This window comes from Lepus europaeus, chromosome 5, assembly GCF_033115175.1.
Source record: "Lepus europaeus isolate LE1 chromosome 5, mLepTim1.pri, whole genome shotgun sequence".
Classification (NCBI taxonomy): domain Eukaryota; kingdom Metazoa; phylum Chordata; class Mammalia; order Lagomorpha; family Leporidae; genus Lepus; species Lepus europaeus.
In genome coordinates, this window is record NC_084831.1 from 127,250,334 (window position 1) to 127,273,712 (window position 23,379).

Here is a 23,379-nt window from a genome sequence, read left to right on the forward strand (position 1 = left end):
CAGCCCTGTCTGCTGCGGGCATTTGAGAAACAGTTAGATAAAGTCCAAAAGAGCTATTCCAGAAAAAAGCACCATGGCACCATTAACTGGACCATATTAACAGTAATGTACCCAGATTGGTGTCTTATTAGCCTTAACAAATGTCATGGTTATGTGAGAAGTTCATACCAGAGGAAATCAACTGGGAAAAGAGTTTGTAGGAATTCTCCAATCTAACTTTGCAAGTTTTCTGTAAACCTGAAATTATTCCAAAATTAAAAATTTAGGAGAGAAAAAGGAATAGAATAAAAAACTTAAATACAAAAGCCACGAGCTCAATGCATGGACATTGATTAACTCTGGTTCAAAGACCCAATTCCATAAGACATTTTTGAAACCACTGGGGATATTAAACGTGGGTTGGGTGTTACAGATTTTAAGGAATCATTGTTAATCTTGTCAGCTTGAGGTTATGTCCGAAGATATCTTTTTAGGAGATGCTTACTGAAGTGTTTGGATAAAATGTCATGCTGTCTCTAATTTTAAATTCATCAGCAACAATTTTAAGGAGATAAAGCAAATACAACACAATAGGAGTGGTTGTTCTGTCTTAGGGACAGCAGTACCGGGCTCATCACACTTCCCTCCCTACTCTTTTCTATGGGGTTAAAGTTTTCATAATAAAAACTAAAACTAATAAATAAATATATAAAATAATGACTGCCTATCTTTTGCCTTATGCTTTACATATTGTTTTGTTGGGTCCACGTTACTCACATTTTAAAGAGGCAGAAAATTAGGCTCAGAGAAATTGGGTGTCTTTGAGCTCACATAGGCAGAACAAGGCAGAGCTGGGATTGTCTGTGAGAATCCCCTGCCTCCCACGATGCCAGGGCAGGAATAAAGTGACTGAGGTCAGGGCTGGCACTGTAGTGTAGCCGATGAAGCTGCCGCCGGCCAGTGCCGGCATCTCCTATGGGCACCAGTTCGAGTCCTGACTGTTCTACTTCTGATCCAGCTCCCTGCTGGTGTGTCTGGGAAAGCAGCAGAGTATGACCTAGGTACTTGGGCTCCTCTGCCCGTGTGGGAGACCCGGAAGAAACCCCTGGCTCCTGGCTTTGCAATTGGCCCAGATCTGGCCATTGCAGCCATTTGGGGAGTAAACCGGTAGATGGAAGATTTCTCTCTCCCGCTTTGTGAGACGTGGAGGGATGCACCCCTTGGTGGACTCAGCCCTGCGCCGGGAGGGCCGCCAGTCCTCCCTGTCCCTCGGGGCCTTCATCTCAAAATCAGGCCTTTTCCTAGAAGAGAAGGGAAGCGGGAGGGGAAGCTGGGTTGAGTGGGAATCTGCAGGATGAGGCAGAGGAGAGAGGCTGGCTGAAAGCTTGCAGAGGCAGTGCGGGGACAGGCCATACTCACTGAGAACTGTGTATTCTTTCCTTTGAAAGGTAGAGTTACAGAGTGGGAGAGAGAGAGAGAGCCCCAAATGGTCAAAATGACCAGGGAGGGGCCAGGCTGAAGCCAGGAGCCAGGAGCCAGGAGCTTCTTCTGGGTCTCCCATGTGGGCGCAGGGGCCCAAGCACTTGGGCCATCTTCTGCTGCTTTCCCAGGTGCATTAACAGGGAGCTGGATTGGAAGTGGAGCAGCTGGGACTCGAACCAGTGACCATATGGGATGCCAGTGCTGCAAGCCGGGGCTTTAACCCTTCTGAGAACTGTGATTTCAACAGTGCCTCCCACCAGGCCATGTGAAGCAGGACCAAGGAACGCTCAGTTCCTCCCTCTGGGATTAAATGACCAAAGCACAGGCAGCACAAGGCAAGGATGCTGCTAGGATGGTGAGAGAAAAGAAGGCCAAGTGCACAGAAGAGGAACGTGGCTCAGCGACTCCCGAATCCCTTCCTGGGGAGGCTCCTTCCTTCATCAGCTGGGGACTACGCTGCAACACGCCCAGAGAGCGAACACCTCCACGGGGCACGCCAGGCACACCACACTCAACAAAAATGCACAGAGGGTTGAGTTTAAATTTCTTCTTTATTAAAAAAAAAAGAGGCATTTTTTTTCTGGGTTTTTTTCAAACTTCTCCAATAGATAAAACTTTTTCCCCGCCACTTGGCACTTCTTTCTGGCCCCCTCCGCTGCTGCTCCTGATGCGGTGCACCTGCAGAAAGCTGTTCAATGGTGGGCTTCCCGGAGCTGCAGGGGTAGGGGGCCTGAAGGAAGGCGGTCACTGGTCAGAAGGAGAAGTTCACCTGCACAAAAATAGAACCTGTGGAGGATGAGACCAGCACATACACGTATGGGTTGATCTACAACCCATATAAAAAAAAATAGACCCCAACTGTCATTTTACATTTGTAATATTATACAAAATAATATATTTTTAAACAGTACAGACCCATCACACACACACACACATGCGCATACACACCCACACACATACACGCACACGCACACACAAGGTGCAATCAGTCGGCCCCTCTGCACTTCGGTTTGCAGGGACAAGGGGGTCAGTAGGCGAAGATGACGTGATAGGTGACCTGGTGGCCGTTGTCCCACGCATACAGCAGGCGGTCCTTGGGGTTGTAGTCCACCTGCGTAGTGTAGGAATACTCATTCTCAAACAGCAGCCTGGGGACGATCTGTGTGTTGGTGTGGGTGTCGAAGGCGTAGGAGATGTTGGCGTTGCGCTGGTTGTAGCTGTCCACGGCATACAGCACCCCGCAGATGACGAAACAGTTGCCGTAGAAGTTCCGCCGGAGCCCTGTGCGCCACGTGGTCTCCTTCTGCATGCTCAGGTCCACGGCATTGAGTTTGCTTAGGACGATGACCTCCTGGCTGAAGCCCTCATCGTCCAGGGCCGGGTAGATGAGCCACAGGCCATTCTCATCCACAGCAAAGTCCACATCCGAGTGGCCCTGCCACCGCCATGGCGTGGCCTCCTCGTAGGCCACGTCGTGGAGCATGGCCCAGGCAGCCACGTAGCGCTGCTTCAGGTCGTACTTGATGATGTTGCGGGTGAAGGCCCGGTTGTAGTAGAAGGCACCGTTGTACACGACGTGGCCGGTGCCGATCCAGCTATACGGGAGCTTGTAGGAGTTGCTCCAGCGACCTGTGGGCCGTGAGAAGAGGGGGGGACTTCAGGGCAGGGAAATGACAGCAATCAACTTGGGGTCTGGAGAGGGTTTGTTGTACAGGAAATCGCCTAAACTTTCTGCACCTCAGCACTGTCATCTGTCACCAAAAAATAACAACTTCCAGGTGGGCGTGCAGCACAGTGCTTAAATGGCTGCTTGGGACACACGCATCCAGTATCAGAGTTGCTGATTTGAGTCCTGGCTGCTCTGCTTCCAATCCGGCTTCCTGCCAATGCACATCTAAGGAGGCAGCAGGTGGTGGCCCAAGTGCTTCAGTCCCTGCCACCACGCAGAAGACCTGCATGGAGTTCCAGGCTTTGGCCTCAGCCCGGCCCAGCCCTGGATAGTGGGGGCACTGGGGGAGTGAACCAGCAGTTGGGAGATCTCTGTCTGTCTCTCTGCCTCTCAAATAAAAAAAGAAAATAAGTAAATAAAAAAAAAAAAGAAAAAGTAATTAACAAAACCCTGCTTGCCTCACTGAGCTGTTCCAAGCAGCCAGGGTGCTAATACATGAGTGTGATCTGTGAGCCGTCCAGGGCTGGGCATGATTAAAACAGAGGAGAGCGGGGAAGGGAGGAGGCTGCCTGAGTTGGACCCATGCCACTTACCTTGTTTGAAGTTCTCCAGGTTCCGGAACTCTACCAGGGTGTTGCCATAGTAATAGTTGGTCACATAGATCCGCTCGTCCTTGGCCAGCGGGTCCTTCATCCAGGCCCCTTCATTCCGCCCGTACGTGTTCTGGGTTGTCGGCCCCGTGATGGTGGAGAGGGTGTCCTTGCACCTTCCTGGTGGAGAGGAGGTGCAGGAGGAGTGGGAGGTCTCTATCACCTGGCCCACATGGTGATGCATCCAGGATCGCTCCCCTCCTACGCCCCTGCAAAGTCGGCCGCTGTCCCCGTTCTTTCACGCCCCACCACCCATGCTCTGCTCTGTTGTTCTCTGACTTCTCAATCCTACTCCTCAAGACCCTGAGATCCAAAGTCCTGTTCTGACCCTCCTCTGCAAAGCTTCCTTGCCTTCCCGTTCTGTTCCATCCTGCTCCCCAGTGCCCCGGATGCACTGTCTTCCAGGAGCCACCATCATCCTGTATTGCCACGGGGTGCGTGCATCTCTGCCCTCCCTCCATGCCCACCCCTAAGCACAGCATAGGCACCAAGGGGGCAGGGGCTGTGGCTTCTGCTCTGCTCCCTTGGCGCTCAGAATGCAGTATCTGGAAGGTCATGGGCACCCACAGGTGGTCTGATGTTGGGCTAAATGCACAGAAGCGTGAGCAGAGTGAGGCCAGGACTCTGCTGCCCCAGGCTGCTGGGGAGACCAGTCACGGCCGAGCAACGGATGGTCATCTTCCGAGGCCCACTTGCCAGTCCCATAGACAGTTCCTGTGGATCCCTTGCCTCTGTCACTACCAACAGCAGGATGCCAGGGACCCCTGCTGGGGAGTAGAAGGAGCAGGGCACCAAGTTCCCACATGAAGACCTCACTCTGGGTTGCAGGAGCCTCCTTAGAAGTTCAAGTCTTACTGGGGCAAAGACACAGTATGTCCTTCCGAGTGGCTCTTTGGAGTGGCCTAATACCCAGGACAGGTCCTAAAGGGCCACTGAGCCATGCCAGGTTCTAGACTAAGTTGCAAACCTACAGGGCTGACATGTGATATTATTGCTGAATGGCCCTGGGCGGTTCTGAAGTCACACGTGACTACTAAGGGCATGTGCCCCTCTGGTCCCTTCACTAGTGGGTTATGGAGGAGACACGGAGAGGTCAGCAGAGAGAGCAGGATAAAGCCACCTGGACTCTGTCTGCTCAGCTTCCCCGTCTGCACCTGCCGTCCAGGCTGGCAGCACCAAGGGGCAACGGAGATGAGAATGACGGGTCCTTGACAAGGGCCTACAGTTCAGATTCAGGGTTCTCTAAGGTCCAGTTCACCCTCATTTCCAGACGGATCCAATCTGTTGTATGCATTCGGCTTCCCCTGAGGAACAAGATCAGGCCTACAGCTGGCAGGACAAGGGCAGGCAGCTGTGCCCGTGGCTTGGGTTTGGGGGATCTGGGGGTGGCCGTGGGATGAGCATTGTTTTCCAGGCAGGCTCCGTGCTTGGGTGCAGTTGTCAGGGTTTAGGCGGCTCAGTGTGGGGTTTCTAAGTCCCCATCCGGCAGCGTCGGGGAGCGATTCAGTCTCCGGGAGACAAACAACAGAACCTCCCCGCCAATGCCTCATTCCCCCACAACTGAGCTCATCTGTTCAGGGCAATAAAATAGAAGTTTCTGAGCCCTGGCAGCAGAGGTCTGATGGGAAATATCTCATTTCCTGGCACAACGCGGGGGCCGTGGCTGCCAGCGGAGAAGCCACGCCCACACCCCCTGCACCGAGTGGGGGCTCTCGCCTGCCACTCCTGGGAAGGGGCACTTACGTACCCCCTCCCCCTGGCAAGGCCCAGCAGTATACCAGCTCTGTGTCTCAGAGACAGCCAAAGCCCGCACCCCGGAGCCCCACAAATGGCTGCATGAGGCCATGGCTGCCGGGGTTGCCAACAGCCTTGCCACCTCTCCAACCAAACATGGAAACTGCAGGCATGCTCTATAAACCAGGGCTCCTCCGAGCTTGGATGCCTCGGGCTGCCCCAGGAATTCGCCTCCCTCTCCCCAACCAAGTCCCTTCAGGGGCCTGTCTCAGCACTGAGGCTGTGCAGGGCTGCAGATGGGCCCCAGCTTGGAGTCACAGGCTTGGCCTTGGTCTTGGCCCTGCCACTGACTCCAAAGTCTGGGTGGTCTCCGTGATGTCACAGAGCTTTCATGTCTTCAGTGAATATGTAGAAAACATGCCCTGCCTACTTCACAAGGGGCTTGGAGAATTCTCTGGCGATGGCATGGCAGGCTGAGGAAGGGCCCTTGAAGACACCCAGGTCCCAATCCCTGGTACCTGGGAGGGACCTGGGAGTGTGACCTCTTATGGCCAGGGGGAGACTGCGGATGGGATTAAGTCAACACTCTTGAAATAGGGAGATGATTTGAGATGATCCGAGCGAGCCCTGACTGTAATCACAGGTATCCTTGTAACGGAGAGGCCAGGGAAGAACTAACAGCAGACAAACAGGAGGCCAGATGATGGTGGAAGCAAAGACTGGCAGGAGGTGGTCACCTGCCAAGGGACGCTAGCCACCACCAGAAGCTGGAGAAGAAAGGATTCTCGGCCGGCGCCGTGGCTCACTAGGCTAATCCTCCACCTTGCGGCGCCTGCACACCGGGTTCTAGTCCCAGTCGGGGCGCCGGATTCTGTCCCGGTTGCCCCTCTTCCAGGCCAGCTCTCTGCTGTGGCCAGGGAGTGCAGTGGAGGATGGCCCAAGTCCTTGGGTCCTGCACCCTATGGGAGACCAGGAGAAGGCCCTGGCTCCTGCCATCGGATCAGCGCAGTGCGCCGGCCGCAGCGTGCCAACCGCGGCGGCCATTGGAGGGTGAACCAACGGCAAAAGGAAGACCTTTCTCTCTGTCTCTCTCTCTCACTGTCCACTCTGCCTGTCAAAAACAAACAAACAACCAAAAAAAAAAAAACCAAAAAAAAAAAAAAAAAAAAAAGAAAGGATTCTCCCCTGGAGCCTCTGCAAGGAGCCAGCCCCCTGACATTTTGAGTTTTGCCCCTGCGAGACTTATCAGTTCCCTGTTCTGTTATAGAATACGTCTCTGTTGTTTTTAGCCACTAAGCAGGTGATGATTTGGAGGCACAGGAAACGGATACAGAAGGAGTCAGCTTCTTACTTCTGCAGGAAGAGCGAGCCCCCCTGCAGCCTGGGCCCTCGGGCCAAACTGCAGCAGGCTGGGCACCCAGGCACGCGGGGCAGGGCAGGCGCCTGTGATCTCAAAGCGCTCGAGGACAGGGTCAAGGCAAAGGTCAGGGAGGCCAGCAAGGTCACCGCACTCTGAGAACATGGGGCCATTCAGGAGCTCCCGCCCTTGCAACAAATGGCAGCCGTGCAGAAAGGCCAACGGATACTGACCGCCTACTTGGTGGACCGACGGAAAGATGGTGTGGGAGAGGGGACAGTTCAGAGAGAAGCCCGTGCTGCCTGCGACTCAGGCCTCCCCCGAGCAGACTGCCCAGGGTCATGGTGATGGCGACGGCTAACATTTATCAAGTACTTTCTGGGTATTAACCCATCTAAGCATCGGAGGTCCTAGCAGGCAGTTGGCTCTGCTTTCAAAAGTTACCAGAAGGGAACACAGAAGCTTGCTTGAATCTCAGCACCCAGGAAAGAGAAATCCGCAAACCAGAGCCTCTCCTGCCCTGTGCGCCCTCTGAGGAGGGTGCTCCGGAAATGTCTGGCACTGCCCATCAGGGATGCTCTTGGCTTTCTTTTGCTGGGTGAGGAAGCTTCTCTTTTGGTCAGAAACTGTGGGCCAGCCTGGCACCCGCCTCCACCTTCCCTTGGCTCTGCACCCCTCTCTCTCTGCCAGTCCCTGCCTCCCTCCCCAGCCATGCCTTCCCCAGTTCTGCTCTTGGGATGGATTCCCCTCTTGTCCATGCCTTTCCCTTGTTACCCTTTTGGGCGAGCTCCACTCTCAGCCTCCTTCCTCCTCCTGCACTCACTGGGCAAACAGCTCTCACTGATGACCTTGGCCCAGGTCTTGGTTCCAGGCATCGTGTCTCTGGCTCTCCAGCAGATATATCTCCCCTGGGTGTCTGCTGGTTCCTCTAACTTAATGGATTGACAGAGAATTCATTTGCATCAGTTCACAGCCTGCTCCTCTTGCACTTCCTGTCTAGAGAAGGTACAGCACACCACCCACCTGCTGAACCAGAACCTGGGTCATCCCTGATGACCCTCTCCTCCCACCTACATGCCAACTGGCCCCTGGGTCAGTTCCATTCTGCTTCTACTGCTTCACCCTTTAGTGCTTCTCTCTACCTCGGTGCCCCTTGCCTGGATCGCTCCAGGTACACCTGTTGGTCTCTCCTCTGGCCCCCTTCAACCTGTCCCGCTGTCCAGTTGTCCCTGAGCTGTTTTTCCAACACGCACATCTGCATAAACCCTTACTAACTCACCAGCTCCAACCTCCAGGGAAGCCACATGTCCCTGTCCCGGCACAGCAGCCCCTCCTGCAGGGCCATCTGCATTTGCCATCTGCCTGGATTCAGAGGTCTCAAACTGAGAGGCCCCCAGAGGCCAGGCAGGCGCTGGGATGAGTGGCGGAGGCTGAGTGTGGGACAGTGGGCAGCAATGGAGGCGGTGGTGAACTGGAAGAAGAATAGCTGACCAGAAGGCATTCAAACTCAGGAATGGGAAAACACATCTTGAGATGAATTTGGCCCTCAGGTTTGCTAGCTTGAGATCCCTCTCACACGCCCAGCAGCCTGCGTTCCCTGGAGTGCCACGGCCAGCACTGGCTCTGTGAATGTCTGACGTGTGCAGTCATATGTCACTCTTGGTCTAGTGCTCCTTTGTTACCACCTTGAAAGTCTTAGTAATTTTACCCTTGCACTTAGGCTTTATAGGTGAAGGTCATGGGTTCTATATTTGTAGATTCAACCAACCATGGATTGAAAATATTTGAAAAAAATAGCATTGGTGATGAACATGTTCAGATTTTTTTCCATGTCATCATTCCCCAAACAATGCAGTATAGCACTGTTTCGATGGCATTCCCATTGTATTAGCTATTACAAGTAGTGATTTACAATATATGGAGGGATGTGTGGGGGTTCTATGCAAGTACTATGCCATTTGTATAAGGGATCCAAGTACCTGCAGATTTTGGTGTCAAGGGGGGTCTTGGATCAATCCCAGCGGATACTGAGGGACAACTACATTTGCACTTAAAACTGACATTGCAAAATATAAAGATGGATGTAAAATTCATATCAGTATTTAAATTTTTAATATCTTTGCCTACAGCAGCATGAAATACCAAATAAAAACACTACAAGGAGAGAAACACACACACAGCTCTATAGTCACTACCTTCACTAACTCTATTTCCCTGCTGCTTCAACATGCAGGGCTCCCATGTTTTCATTCTGCGCTGGGCTCTACACATTACCCAGATGGCCTTGATCATGCCGCAGCACAGCTGGTCTTTTCTGGAAGAGTCCTGGGGGCCCTGGGCTCCCACTGTGAGCCACTGCGCTTCCTTCAGCTCAAGTCCAAGTACCACCTCCTGTTTCCGTGTCAGTCTCACTATAAGCCCTGGCATACCTGTCTTTGCATTCCCGACACCCACTGCGCTCACATGTTGTCCACCACTGCTCTGTGCCCTTGAACCCTCTCCATCACTTTAGGATTAAGTCTCAACTTCTCATTGCCTTCACCATCAGGTCCTCACTTCTTATCCTGGGATTCCCAACTCTCCCTTCCGTATTGCAGTCTGGGCCAGGACCTCTGCCTTCCATTCCCCTACCCACCCTGGCTCTCACTGGCAGCTCTGCCTGGAGAGCCCATGACCACCTTTGAGAACGAAGCCCCCGACAGGTCTGGTGATGCTGTGGCTGGATCATGCACACTTGTTCCCTTCATTGCCTCCCATGCCCCCTGCCTGCCACTTTAGCCACCTGCTGCCTCCCTGTGAGGTTAGTCCCTCCGGGGCAGTGACTCCGTCTCATTCACATTGGTTTTCTGCAGCCCAGGCTTACTCTTCAGCTTCTACCCACTGACAAGGAGAGCTTTGTATTCTTATTTCTAGGGCCAGAAGCCCCTGTGTTCTCAGTGATGTCCCCAGTAGCTTAAGGGGATGGCTTAGATGGATCAGCAAGGAGACTGGGACCAGGGTAGAGCTGGGGACACAGGGCACCCCTGTCAAGTGACTCAGGGAACAGCCTGGGCACTGTGGGAGCTTTGGGAGGTGCCACCCCAAACAGCCATCAGCAGCGCCCTCCTTGGGTTGCCCCACAGCAACCCTCCCTGACCCAAGGCAGGCCAGCCAGGCCATCTCACACCACAGTGGAGTGGCTAGCTATGACCCTGGACTTGGTTAAGGTCGTGTGCTTTGTGGGGGCGACATTCTTCACAGATCATGGTATTTCCTGAACTCAACCGCGAGTCTGGCATTGTCATAAGCTGACTGTCCTTTTTGTTTGCCCCTGCCCACCCCTGACCCACCCCTGACTCACCCCCCCCCCCCCAGCAGTAGCCCCTTCTAACAAACACATCAGGAACTGTAGACGTTAAAGTCTGGCATCTTGGCCTCGACCGGGCAGCACTTCTCCCAAGCCCCGGCTTCCATCCCTGACAGCATCTTTCCTCTCCTTGTCTTCCAGCTCTGAGCCAAATGCGTGTGTGCACCACCAACAATGAAGTGAGAGTCACTTGCTTTGGGATTTTTTTTTTTTTTTGAGAATTCTATGACTCCTCCGAGTAGTAGACATCTTCGGACATCACGAAGTCGGGGTTGGAAATAAGATGGGGCTAAGATGGTCCTTCTAAACACAGCCCCAGGTAAAGCCACATCTTAAGTAGCTCAAAATCAAAATGGCCAGACCGCTCCAATGGCAAACAGCATTTCCCTGGCACCAGGTCAGTGGCTTGTGTGCACTTTAGCCAAATGCTTTTTACCCTCCCGACGACTGGGAGATGTCAGCACATCACGTGAGATGAGATGTGACTGCCAAGTGCAGAAGTTGGGGGGTCTGCAGAGAGGGTTCCAGGAAGGGAGTCCCACCCACACCGACAGCAGCCAGAGGCAGGCCCGACCCTGTGATAGGTGACTGTGAAGTGGGCATTCACATCACCTGCCTCATCAAATCTTTCTTCTCTGGACCACCTCCTGCATCACCCCTTGGTATTGGAAGGAAACACAACATTTGGGTCCACATCCAAATTTCTTCTGCAGAAGATGCAAGAGGCAAGAGCTCCAGAGTTTCTGGAAAACCCTACAGGCTGGTCTTCAAGCGAACCTTATGACCTCTGCATACCAATGTCCTTTCACTTTACCAGAACATTGAACAGCAGTAGAAAATGTGTCTCTGACCCTCAGCTCCTGCCACCAGGTGAACAGCTGCCGGGACACAGGCTACCAGAGTAAGGGAGCATCGTGAGAACCCTAGAAAGGTACACACTACCCCAAAAAAGATGGCAGTGGTAAAACCCAGAGGAGACAGGTGCAAAGAGGCTGGGGGGTGGGACCATGGCTGGAGGTGGGTTAAGGAGGTGGCGGACAACTCGACTGCTGGCTACAAGTCACCAAGCAAAGAGACTCCCAGGCTGGCCAACCCCATGCCCTGAGAATACCATGGATGTTTGGGTCCTACTTGCAGATACCCCAATATGCATCACAAAGCCTTGAACTTAGACAGCACTCGATGGCAAATGTTTATAAAACTCAGAAAGATGAGAACTTGGCTCCACTAATTTAAATATTTATCTTAGTAGGGAGATTCTGGAGCAGGTGTTTGGCCTAGTGGTTAAACCGCTGGTTAAGACACCTGCCTCCCACATGCGGTTTGGTAGCCAGCTCCCCTCCTGACCCTGCTGAAGCAGATTCTGGGGGGACAGCAGTAATGGTGCAAGAGGCAGACCTGGACAGAGCTCTGGGGTTCCAGCTTTGGCCCCAGCCAGGGGTCACTCCAGGCATTTGGGCAGTGAACCAGCAGATGGGAGTTCTCTCTCACTCACTCGCTCTCTCATTATTTAATTAATAAAATAAAGGAGGTCCCCACTCCTGTCCCTGGCACACTTTGGCCACATAAACCCTAGATGTCAAAGCCAACCATCAGTCACAGCGGAGCAAGCGCCCTGATCATCTGGCTCCCCCCTCTCCTTTTAGCCTTTTGCTGGCTCCAGCCTGGTTGACCAGGAGGCCCGGCCGGGTGGAATGCACTCACCTACGATGCTGCGGATGTCGTCTTCTTCCTCGGGGCTCAGGGTGGCGCTGGCAGCAGGGTCTGTCCTGACGGTGGCAGGAGGTGCTGGGGCCACGTGTGTGGCTTCCTCAAGTGCATCCCCAGGAACCGCTGCTGGGGAAGCCGAGGCCGGAGGTGGCGGGGCAGCTGTGTGGGCCACGGTGGTGGCCAGCCCCTGATTCGAAGGTTGAAGGGCCGCCTCCTTGATGGGATCTGGGAGGACCACGGAGGAGGTGTGGAGTGTTGCCGAGAGCTCTTGTTCAGCCGAGGCATGGAGAGCAGGGGCAGGGAGGCCGGCGGCTGAGGGGGAGGCCGGTGGCTGGGCGGAGGACGAGGGTGTGGTTGGGGGGCTGTGGCCAGCCGTCCCCGCGGTGCCGGGCTGGGCGGCTGCGGACCTCTGTGTGGTGCTGGTCAGCAGCTCGCTGTGTCTCAGGAGCTGGTCTTCGATCAGCAAATCCACTCCACTGTCGCCGCTGAACAACTCGTCTTCTGTGAAACAAACACGAGGCAGGGGAGCGCCCTGTAGCCAAGAGCAAGCGGCAGCTGGCAGGTCAACAAGAGGGCTCCCCTCCTCAACGCGACAGCCTCACTCTGAGCTGGAGCCCAGCTGGGAGTGCAGAAGAGGTAGGCGACAAGGGGCACCCGTGGAGGGACGCTCTCCTTCCTACAGGTCTCTCTGAATAGGCTGCAGCCCTGCTCCCTCCAGGACTCAGGGGCACGGTGCACAGCTGGGCTGTGGACCCTCATGGCTGGGAGGAAGTGAGTTATCCAATCATCCCCTCCGCAAATATACAGCCAAATCAATATACAAATATACAGACAATATACAAATATACAGACAAATCAAGCTCCTTGAGCTCACAGGGCATCTACCTACTGGTGGAGACCTGAACACTCGACGTAGACAGTTCCTCTGAGGATGCTCAGGGCCGGGCAGAGGACGGAGAGGAGGGTCCAGAGAGCCAGGGGAGAAGTGGTCAGGATGGGAGATAGTGAGTTGCAGGGGTGAGCTGAAGGAGATGAGGGAGTTACTGGAGCAGCTGTGGGTATAGTGGGAGGGCTCCAGGGGAAATAACAGCCGTGCAAAGGCTCTGAGGCAGGAACATACCCGCTGAGCCCCAGGGGCACACAGGTGGCTGGTGAGGAAGAAGCAGAGAGCGTGAGTCTAACAGGTGGCGCAGTCACAGAGAGAACAGCGGCAAGGACGTGTGGCCAGGGCTGGGCATGGAGTTCGGTTTTATCCTGAGCGAAATGGGGGAGGCTGCACGGGTCTGAGCGGGGCAAGGATTTCTCAGGGAGGACACAGAGAGGTTTTTTTTTTTTTGTTTGTTTGTTTTGTTTTTTTTTTTTTTTGACAGGCAGAGTTAGACAGTGAGAGAGAGAGACAGAGAGAAAGATCTTCCTTCCTTTGGTTCACCCCCCAAATGGCCTCGACAGCCGGCGTGCTGCACCAATCTGAAGCCAGGAGCCAGGTGCTTCCTCCTGGTCTCCCATGGGGTGCAGGGCCCAAGCACTTGGGCCATCCTCCACTGCCCTCCCAGGCCACAGCAGAGAGCTGGACTGGAAGAGGAACAACCAGGACAGAATCTGGCACCCCAACCGGCACTAGAACCCAGGGTGCCAGCGCCGCAGGCGGAGGATTAGCCTAGTGAGCCGCAGCGCCAGCCGGATATAGAGAGTTCTAACAACAACAATAAAAATCGTTAGTAAACTGATTTCACATGCTCTGCTCCTTAGAAAAATACTGTTATAGAGCTGAAATGCAAGCATGGGGATAGAGAGACATTCGCAGTACCCATGAGGTCAAAAGACGAGGATCCAAAATATGTAAAGAATGCACACAAATCAATAACAAGAAAGCACAGCTGAAAATGGGCACAGTGGTCATGGCAGCTGCTGGGTGGATACAAACCAGACAGACAGAAAGGCAGAGAAACTGGGCGACGCGCCCAGAGCTGCTGTGTTAGAGGGAATGTGAGAAGGAAGGCGCCTCAGCACAGTAGGGGGGAAAGAGTGGGGACCTCCTGGGGTTTCCTGAAGGCACATGAAGAAGACACGAGGCAGAGGGCTGGCAGAAGGAACACAGGAGAAGGCGGTATTAAGGAAACTGGGTAGAGACGTTGAGGAACAGGCTCAGTTCTTCTCTGTGAACGAGGAAGAAGGATGGAGAGCAGAAGAAAGTGCTGGAAGCTCAGCCAGGAAGCTCAGGGTCCCTGGAGGACAGGAGAGGCAGGAGAGGCGCGTGTGGCTCCGAGTGCATCATTCCCCTCGAGCCTGGGCTTCCCCATCGGCCAACGCAGAGAACGGCAGGCCCTTGCAGCTCGGTCCTGCTCTGCCACCTGGTCTTCTGCAAGCCCAGAGAAGCTAACTGACTTGCCCAGGACGGCTCAGAGTTGTGGGGAGGGACCGGACTGCAGAAGCGGGGCGTGGCTCCCCAAGGCCCCGCCCTCCCTCACCGCCCAGCCTCTGGGCCAGCCCTGCCCGCCCCAACTCACGGTGCTCTTCGATGTCATTCTCTTCATCAGGGACCTTGGCTTTGTAGTAGGTGATGCCCCGGATGACGGTGGGCTTGGAGGCTGCGTGGCCCCTCAGGTGGACCTGCCTGTGCAGGGTCCGCTGTGACTTCGCCACGTCTGGCGGGGCCAGGGGGTGCGTCCGCAGGAGCTCGATGGCGTTGATCTGCTGGGACACGGTTTCCTCCCGCAGAAAGCGCTCTTCATACTGCTCGGCAGAGGAGGCACAGGAGGGAAGGGCAGGGAGCAGGTGGGGCGGTGCTGGAGCGAGCCATGGCACCCAACAGCACCCGCTCCGGGCCTGGCCCTGCTCTGAGTGCAGAGTACGCCTACATTTGTAACGAACACACCGTTCACCAGTCCTGTGACCCATTTTTAGGAAACTGAGGCAGAGAGAGAAGTTAAACACATCACCCAAGGTCCCACCACAAGCAGGGAGGGCAGGATTTGAACCCAGGGAATCTGGCTCCAGAATCACTGTGTGTAACCTCAATGCTACGCTGCCCAGAGAACGTGGCTCTCCTCTCTGCTCTGGCCTGGTGACGCTGGCTGACTTAGATCTGGCGCAAGCTGTTTCTGGAGAGACCCCCGTGAGAGGAAGGGTGCCCACCTGGCTGCCTCAGACACAGGTCACTGCCCAGCCCCCACACTCTCCCTACTGCGTGCAGAATAAAGCCAACGTCCTCTGCCTGGCACTTAAGAGCTCTCACCAACAGACCTCGACCCAGCTCAGCATCCTGCTCTCCTGTTCCCCAACCCCCAGCCCCGGCCCCCCAGGGACTTCAGCCCCTTGGCCGATGCCTGGGCCTCTTGGCTCTCCTGAGCTGCCAGGTCTTTGTCAGACCGTGTTTTCTGTCTGAAGAGCCATTCCACCCCTCTTACCCTTTATATAGAGCTGCTTGCATGGAGATCTGCCCAGTTCTCAGGGCCCAGCTAAAAATTCAGGTCCCCAAGGAAAGAGTTCCAGACCCTCTCATTCAGAATCCTTTCCTCCCCAATCTACTTTTCCTTTGTGGCAAAGACTTCTAATTGACTACCCAAGTCCCTTTCCCCCTTGTCCCTTCCTAATGGGGAGCTGCTTTTGTTAGACTGGCCATGGGACTGAAGTCTGGCCAGTGAGGTATTGGTAGACGTTGGTGGGAGGAGCTTCTAGGATAGTTTCTTAGCAGGGGGGCTGACTTAGCTGGGAGGCATCTTTTGTTTACTTCCTTGTTTCTCTGTGAAGAGGATGGCTGGAGCTGAGCAGCCACCTTGTGACCATGAGGCCGGAAGTGACTGATTACTTTTTAGAGCTAACCACACCAGCCCTGAACTGCCTGCCTCCAAAGCTCCTCTATGTGAAAGAACAATGAAGCACTCTACTGCTTAGGGCACTGTAACTGGGTCTCTTACTCAATGCTGAACACAATTCCAAAACAAATACAAGTCTGTGCTTCTGTTACAGTACTTTTCCTAACCTGCTTTCCACGGGCATCATTTAAAGATGCTACAGTATCTGCAGACTGTGGAAACCTGAAAGAGCAGAGAGCTCCTCTTGTTCATCTGATTCTCCCGGGTGGGTGCTCCTGAACTGTGAAGCTGGGGTTTTGAATCCTAACGAATCCCAAGGAGCTGTCTATATGTATGACCAGCATTTGGTTTCAAGTCTGGTGTCTGGGCATCTGGACGGTGCCGTGAGAATGTCACGGTGACAGCTCTGATGGTGCAGAAGGGTCATGCAGTGCCCGACCGTGCCCTGGGCAGCCCCCTCCCCACCTGCCCCCGCCTCTATTCCCTGTCCTTGCTGGGGAGGTGACCTTGATCAGAGGTACAAGGAATGCCTGGTTGTTGGTGACGGTTTAGTGAGCACCTATTGTGGCCATGTTCCTTTCTACTATTTTAACCCTTACAACCATGAGGCGAGGTAGCTATCCATGTCAACTGATGACAAAGCAGACTCTGGATCGCCCAGGAGCAGCTTGAAGGCCAACCGTCAGTGGCTGGGAGAGCACCTGCTAAGTCTCACTACCGGCATTGGGTCCAGGACTGCCTGTTCAGAACCAGTGCTCTTCCTCCTATCTGCCACCCTGCCCACAGCTATGACCACGAGACCAACTCATTCGCCATCTAAACCCTCGCCCTGGTGCCCAAGTCCGCAGAGCCCCGGACTGGCTGCTGCCCAGCAGACTGGGGAGCACCATCATTTCCCAGCGGGGAGAGCTGCCTGGAAGTTGACAAGAGGCCCCAGCCACAGCCCTGGACTCAGACGCTGAGGGACATCCAATGGTTGGGCCTTGGTCTCCCTCTGCATTGCAAAACCAGGGCGTCATTTCTTCGTGGCAAACCCCAGGAACTGTCTTTAATTCCAGGCTCTCAGGGAAGGGCGGGAGCTGCAGTCCTCTCCCCCTAGCCAAGGAGATGGAGCAAGACCATGGACGGCCTTTGCCAGGGAACATATAATTTCCTTGGATTCACTGGCGACAGGCTGCACTGGGCAGCAGCTGCCCTAACTAAGCTTTGATTTCCTCTCTCTGTCAATCCAAGAGTCTGTTGTATGACTTCAACCTCTGGCATCAGATGTACCCACTCCCAAGCAGCCCCTGGAGCCCCCTGCCAACCCTCCAGGCCGGGATCATCTTCGAGACCGGCTTCCAACAAATTATCATTCACCCTTCCAAAAAAACCCCGACATGGTCTACAAGAACCCTGCAAATAAACAACCAAGCACATTACCCTACGGTCCCCCCCTTTCCACATGGGGTTCACCAAAGAGACAAGGGATGGAAAGGGAGAGGCACAGCCCACTTGTGGGCCTCCCTCACCACTTCCCCTTCCACCCCTCCCAACCCTGCTCCCTGCGGATTGTGCTAACTTCAGCAGTGTGATGAATGGGAGCCAAGGCCGAGGAAGGCACGCTGCTGAGCAAGGAGAAAAAGGGTCTGGTGTGTTTGATTTGGTTTGCTGTTTGCCCTCGGGAAATCTGAGCTGGGTTCCTGGGCATACCACACTATGTGTCATAGAGACAACAGATAAACCAGAGGGCCTGGCCGGCTGGGAAACTGGAAGCCAGCAGGCAAGGAGTGCCTGGCTCCTCTGGGCAGCTGGGCCTGCTGAGGGATGCCTCGGGGGCTGAAGAGACACTGGAGCCCAGGTGTGATGAGCAGGTGCCTACAGATCCCCATCCAGCCCAAATGTCCCCTGGCTCTTTGGGTTGTGAGCTCAGACCCACTGGCGCAGGGGTGACCCACCACATAGACTAAACACGTGGTTGGTAGCCAGCATGGCTGGGACACCCCAAAATGAGAATAAAAATAATTTTTGAAGGGAAGTGATGATTCCCAGAAAAGCACCCGAGTAGTCGTCGTGGGAAAAGCTAGGAAATGACTGGCCTTCCTTATATTTATTTTGTGGTTTGGGCTTGTTCTGAGTTACATATTGGGGAGAGTACAGGGATTAATGCCCTAAACGTCTTCAGTGGGCCTGCCACCCTGCCCTCAGAACACGTGTGCCCCAGACTGCCCGAGCCCACAGCCGAAGACTTCCTCCACCCAGGAGTTCAGAGCCCACTCGCCGCCCAGTCTCCCTTCCTCCGCTACCCGACCCTCGAGCACCCAGGCGAGAGCCCTGCACGGCAATGCCCCCTACATTTTCCACGCCACAGCATGCTGAGAAACCAGTGCAGAGGCTCTGGCTACCCCAGGTCCTGCTCAGCCCACACCTGAGGCTGAGGGCACCTCTCAACGGCACACCTGCGTCCCACCCCTGGGTACCAATGTCCCGGGCCCCACCATCCACCACCAACCCCAGTGGCCCTCAGCAACCCAGTGAAGGAAGCCAGGCCCCTGTTACATATGCCGCTGGCCCCTCGCTGCCCAGGGAGCCCTCCCATTTATCATATTCAAGCAAATCTGCCTTACTAATGGGACTCCTCTGCCGTGGCCACCAGCATTTCCCAGTTTCCTCTTCTACTCTTGTGGTTTATCTCCGCCAGAATGCCTGTTTCCTGGGTAGCAGTTTAGGAGATAACCCCATACATTTCATGGCAACACATAAACATAACTTGGTGATTGGAACCAAAAGAATAAGCAGCAGGTGGGGAGGCACCTTCAAGCAAGGAGGTCTTGCACATCACTGAAGTCACCTTAGGCTGCTCCATCTCACACATGGGCGACTTTGCATTGGGGACACAGCTGGGTGGGAAGAGACCAAGGTTTGCCATGCTTGTCACCTTCTCCCAGCTGAGCAGGGAGACCATGGGCATGGTTGGAGCTGTTTCCTCGTCTATAAAATGAGGGTTTTGGTCTCCAACCCAGCCGGCTTTCCAGAGCTGTGGTGAAACTTGCACGCTATGGTGATGAAATATGTAGAAATTACAAGGTCCCTTATAAAAAGGGGGCTATATAATGTATCATGTCCAAGCTGGCACATTTCTGTGAGTGAAATAGGATGCTATTGATGTCCATGCCAGGACAGCAGCATGAAGCCAAGATGGCCCCGGACAAGCCAGCCCTCGTGTCCTCCTCATAAAGGCAAGGGCTGCTCCCAGGGGTGGCTTGGGATGTCATGAAAAGAATGAGACAGGGACTCAGGAGACCCCGATCTGGGTCCTCATTGAATCTTTCCAGGCTTCAATGTTAGGTAAAATGGGCTCCACCCCTGACCATCCAACATACAGAACAATCGCACAGATGCAACGAAACCAGGACTGGGCAAGGAGTGAACCCTGCAGCGCTCTTTGTAAAGCAGAGATGTGCTGCTCTCATGCTTTGGGGGGCTAAGACCCGAGGCCCCTGGCGGCTGGGCTGTACCTCTGGGTGGGCGTAGGCTGCGGCCGCGTCCCTCTGCAGGGCTGAGCCGATGTCTGGCATGCTCTCTGCGATGGTATTGGAGCAATTCCCTTTGCCTCGCTTGTTCATCTCTGTTCGAATTTCTTCCACATCCTCTTTGATTTGTTCATTTTCCTTGGTGAGGTTTTTAGAAACTTCCTGAGGGGGGAAAAACATTTAAAAATGGGATCCAGTTAGCACTTTGAGGACAAATGGGGTCAGCTGGCAGTCAGAGCACGGGGACACAGCAAACAGGCTGAGAATCCGCCAGCAAGTGACTGGGGCCCACAAGCACGTCCAGCTTTGTGCTGGGAAGAGATTCCAGGCCCCCAGGGCAGCATTTCCAGGGTCACTGAGCCCTGGTATGTCCACCTGTTGGAAATACTGCCCAAACGACCACGGGATTCCTGATAATAGCACTCTCAGGTCCCTGGGCCTCCAGGACACCAGGCCTTTCTGTCATTTATATACAATGCTCCCTACCCAGTGGTGGGAAACATTACAAAATGTTCTACCTGCCTCCATGGGACTCAGGCACTGGATTTGTAAAACAAGAGAGGCAGGGCTGGTGGCATCAGAAGCAACTCCTGGACAATGAGGACGCTGCACGGGATTTGCACCTTAGGAGAGCTGTCGGCAGCCCTGGAGACGCTCTTTCTCCTCCAGGGGTTTACAGGGAAGTTTGACCATCCTGAGACCCAACGTGTCGGTCTCCCTACTAAGGTTCCCACGGACATCTACCGTGTCCAGTGTGATGGTCTCCTTTGGGTCCTGCTTAGGAGGTTGGAGGAGAAAGCAACCATGTAAAATCAAGGATGCGTTTGCTTTTCCTCTTTCTTTCATACACACACGGTAGTGTAAAAGCGCAGACACTACCAGGCACAGGGCTGCAGCTGCTGTGACACCACAGTCCCCCAGGGCAGCACGGCGGCCCAGAGCTAGGGGGATGAGTGCGTATCGAGGCAGATCATGAGACCCAGACACTGTGGCTCCAGTGGCTCCCACAGGGGGCTGCCCAGAGGAGCCCAATAGGTGCGTGTTAAACTAAGCAGGCTCCCGAAGCATCGGCCGTGCCCTTTTTCTGGCATTTCATTGCATGCCTGATAGTGAGCCCTGGAAAGGCTCAATGTGTTCCACAGGACTTGGGCCAAGCCAGCCTCCCTAAATTGCACAAAAGTAACTGTGCTGAAGCCCATGAGAAAGGTGTCTCGTCTCCAGAACGTGCAGAATGAATGGTCTTACGGGTTGTGCAGTCGCTTCTGACAGGGAGCATCCAGGGCAATGGTTAAGAGCGTGGGTTCTGGAGGGAGCTGTCTGTTCACACCCCCATGTGTCACTGTCTGTGACATATCCGATGTCTGTGAGCTGGGGAGAGCACTAGCACTTTCCCCATGGGTTGCAGGACTGAATGAGTGACTCTGCATGGGTGTACATGGATCCTGCTGAAGGGTCGTTTATTACGGACTGTGACAGCTGGAATGGGGGCCAGAACTCAAGCCTAAGCTTTCTGTTCACAAAGAGGACACTGAGGCCCAGAGTAAAGAGGTGATTGTCCAAGTTCAGAAGAACAAACACACACAAAAACCCGGAGCAACCTGCAGCCTGCTGGGCCCGCTTCTTCAGTTCACTTGGAGATCATGAGAGCGCGGGAGAGGGTTCCGGCACCCAGCCAGCCCGCAGCAGCACCAAGCACACCAAAGAAGCCAGGGGATGCTTGCAGCTCAGTTTCAGGAGACACGCGAGGAGGTGCACATGTGCGGAGTTATAGGATCGTGGGATGCTGCAGAGCCTCTGCGCTCAGGTGGGTGTGGCCCGGAGGCCAGCAGCACTGGCATCCTGCAGGGACTTGTCAGAACTGCAGAGCCCTGGGCCCCACCCGGCCCTGCTGGAGCCCGGTCTGCACCTTAGCAAGATTCTCAGGTCCTCTACACACATTAAGGGTTGAGGACCATTGCCTGAAATTGGGGGACAGCTATGGGATAAGGGGACAGAAATGTGTGTGGGAGACCCTGTGTGACAGGGGCCAGGTTCTTTCTGGAATGGACAGGAAAAGCTCCTGGTCCCTAAGTGGCCCAAGTGTTTCTGTAATCCCTAAGTGGATGTCCTCCTGTGGCTCTCCCCTCCTAAGACAGGACGCACGGCCCAGCAGGCCCAGGGGTCCAGGGTTAGGTCTTCATTAATGCATTCATGTGCTCAGCCCTGGCACTGAGGGACCAAAGCGTAAGCAAGACGGATGAGGACCCCGCCCTGGTGAAGACCCCACTCTGTGGGCAGGGGAGGTGAGCACGGGACAAAGCAGCAAACAAGAGTACACCTGCCAGGGAGCAGTACCTGGAGAAACAAAGTCAGGATGATGGGAAGACACAGGTACTCACTCGTCAGTGGGGTGGGCGAGGCCTCGCTAAGGAAAGGGCTGAGGGGGCGTGCACCTGCTGCCCAGCGATGGCCCCAGGATGCCATACAAAGTGCAGGCACCTCAGGGTAGACAGGAAGGCTTGGCCCTACAGTCCTCACTGTTTGAAAGAAGATCTTGCCTGATCTGTGAACACCTTGGAGCAGTCGCCTTCAGCCCGTGTGAGACGCTGGCTGTGGGGCAAAGGGGCAGCCCCCAAGATGTAGCCTCTGCCCCTGCCTCCCCGAGCCTTGGGTTTCTGGCCCCTAGAGGGCTTTCCTCTCCTGGATCCCTAACCTGAAGTCCTCCTCCTGCCCTGGATGTAGAGCCATTATTCGGAGTTTCCACAGAGGAGCGCGGGAGGCAGGCCCAGCTCTGAGAGCCAGGAGGAGCAATACAGCTTATTCCCCCCCAGGGACCGGGAAAGCCCACCAGCCGCCTGAATAAACAGCAGGCTGGCGGTGGCATCACCCCCTGGGCCCCCGAGCCAGCTGGTGTCCCCCCAGGTGGCGGCAGCTGCCCCTCCCCGACACCCCCACTCAGCTGCCTCCAGCTTGGGGGGTGCTGGCCTCGCCGAGCTCCGGATCCCTCCCTGGGCTGTACAGCCCTCACACCAAGGGCCGTTTGTGGGTACCTCTCAGGCAGCCCAGGGGATGCTGCCCGCACAGGGGCTCCCAATCCTGCCCTGCAAGACAGGCAAAACCCATGATCTCATGTCTCAGGCTCTTCCCCTCGGGGACAGCTGCAACCCTGACATTTATGGTGTGTGCGCTTCGCTCCCGGGCGGTGCTGGCAGCGAGGCGGGCCAAGGCGGGAAGGGTGCCTATCTGGCATCAGCAAGTGCACCACACAGCCCCTGCCAAGGATCCTGGCACCGTGAAGAGGAGGGAAGGGCGGAGGGAGAAAGGCAGGCAGATAGGGGGCTGGGCTGAAGGCCAGACACAATGAACCTTGTCAGGAGTCCTTGGACTAAGCGGAGCCAAGGGATTGAGAGGCGTTCCCCAAACAAGGGCCGCATGCTGGACACAGTGCATGGGAGGGTGTCTGCTGGGAACAAGGCCTCGTCATCAGTTGCGGACAGGTGTCTGGTGCTGGTGACAGACAGATGTACAGAAACCAGATTGTAGGAGGCACACAAACCAGGTAGGGCCCCCTGAGCCAGGGAGAATCAGAATGTGAGTGGGCCTGGGGGTGTAGCTAGCTGGGCACGACTGGTCAGAGCCCATCTTTGATGAGCCATGGGAGATACGCAGACTGGCAGGGCAGGCATGGGGGAAAAGCCATGGCTGAGGTTTCCACACTGACCTCGCCAGCTCTTGGACAAGAATGGGTGTGCATGAGCAAGACTGGGTATGGATTTAAGGCAAAACTGTAGGGACCAGGAGAAAAGACCACAGAGAGGAAGAGAGGAGCCCTGGCAATTCTCTAGGGTCTTTCTTTTCTGATAGGCCAGTTGTGGGGTGGCAGTGGGTGCATGGGGGGCTGGGTGTAGCCCTGGAGATCAAGCATAAAACCCACACCACCACCACAGCCTCTTCAGGGACCATGGAAGGTATGTGATGGAACTTCTCTGGGCCCTAGCTAGAGAAAGAAGGAATGATGACACGTGCCTGTCCAGACCTGACGTGAAGAGTGAGTGCGAGGTTCACGTGGCGCAGTGCCTGGCCCTGAGCAGGGCTGGAGGTGTGCAGGGGAGGCTGGTGTGGGCACACCCTTAGATCTCAGTGTGC

General features: G+C 55.0%; 1 protein-coding gene across 1 annotated transcript in view; it reads right to left on the bottom strand.

The window, feature by feature from the left end:
- Nucleotides 1–2,033: 2,033 nt before the first annotated feature.
- OLFML2B (olfactomedin like 2B) overlaps nt 2,034–23,379 on the bottom strand; it is a 33,110-nt gene continuing 11,764 nt past the window's right edge. The window contains exons 4-8 of the mRNA XM_062192630.1: nt 19,240–19,416; nt 14,435–14,660; nt 11,922–12,428; nt 3,724–3,900; nt 2,034–3,090 (exon numbers count right to left, since the gene is read on the bottom strand). Of these exons, the coding sequence (XP_062048614.1) occupies nt 2,489–3,090; nt 3,724–3,900; nt 11,922–12,428; nt 14,435–14,660; nt 19,240–19,416 (1,689 nt within the window). The 3' untranslated portion in view covers nt 2,034–2,488. The remainder of the gene's footprint in view (nt 3,091–3,723; nt 3,901–11,921; nt 12,429–14,434; nt 14,661–19,239; nt 19,417–23,379) is intronic.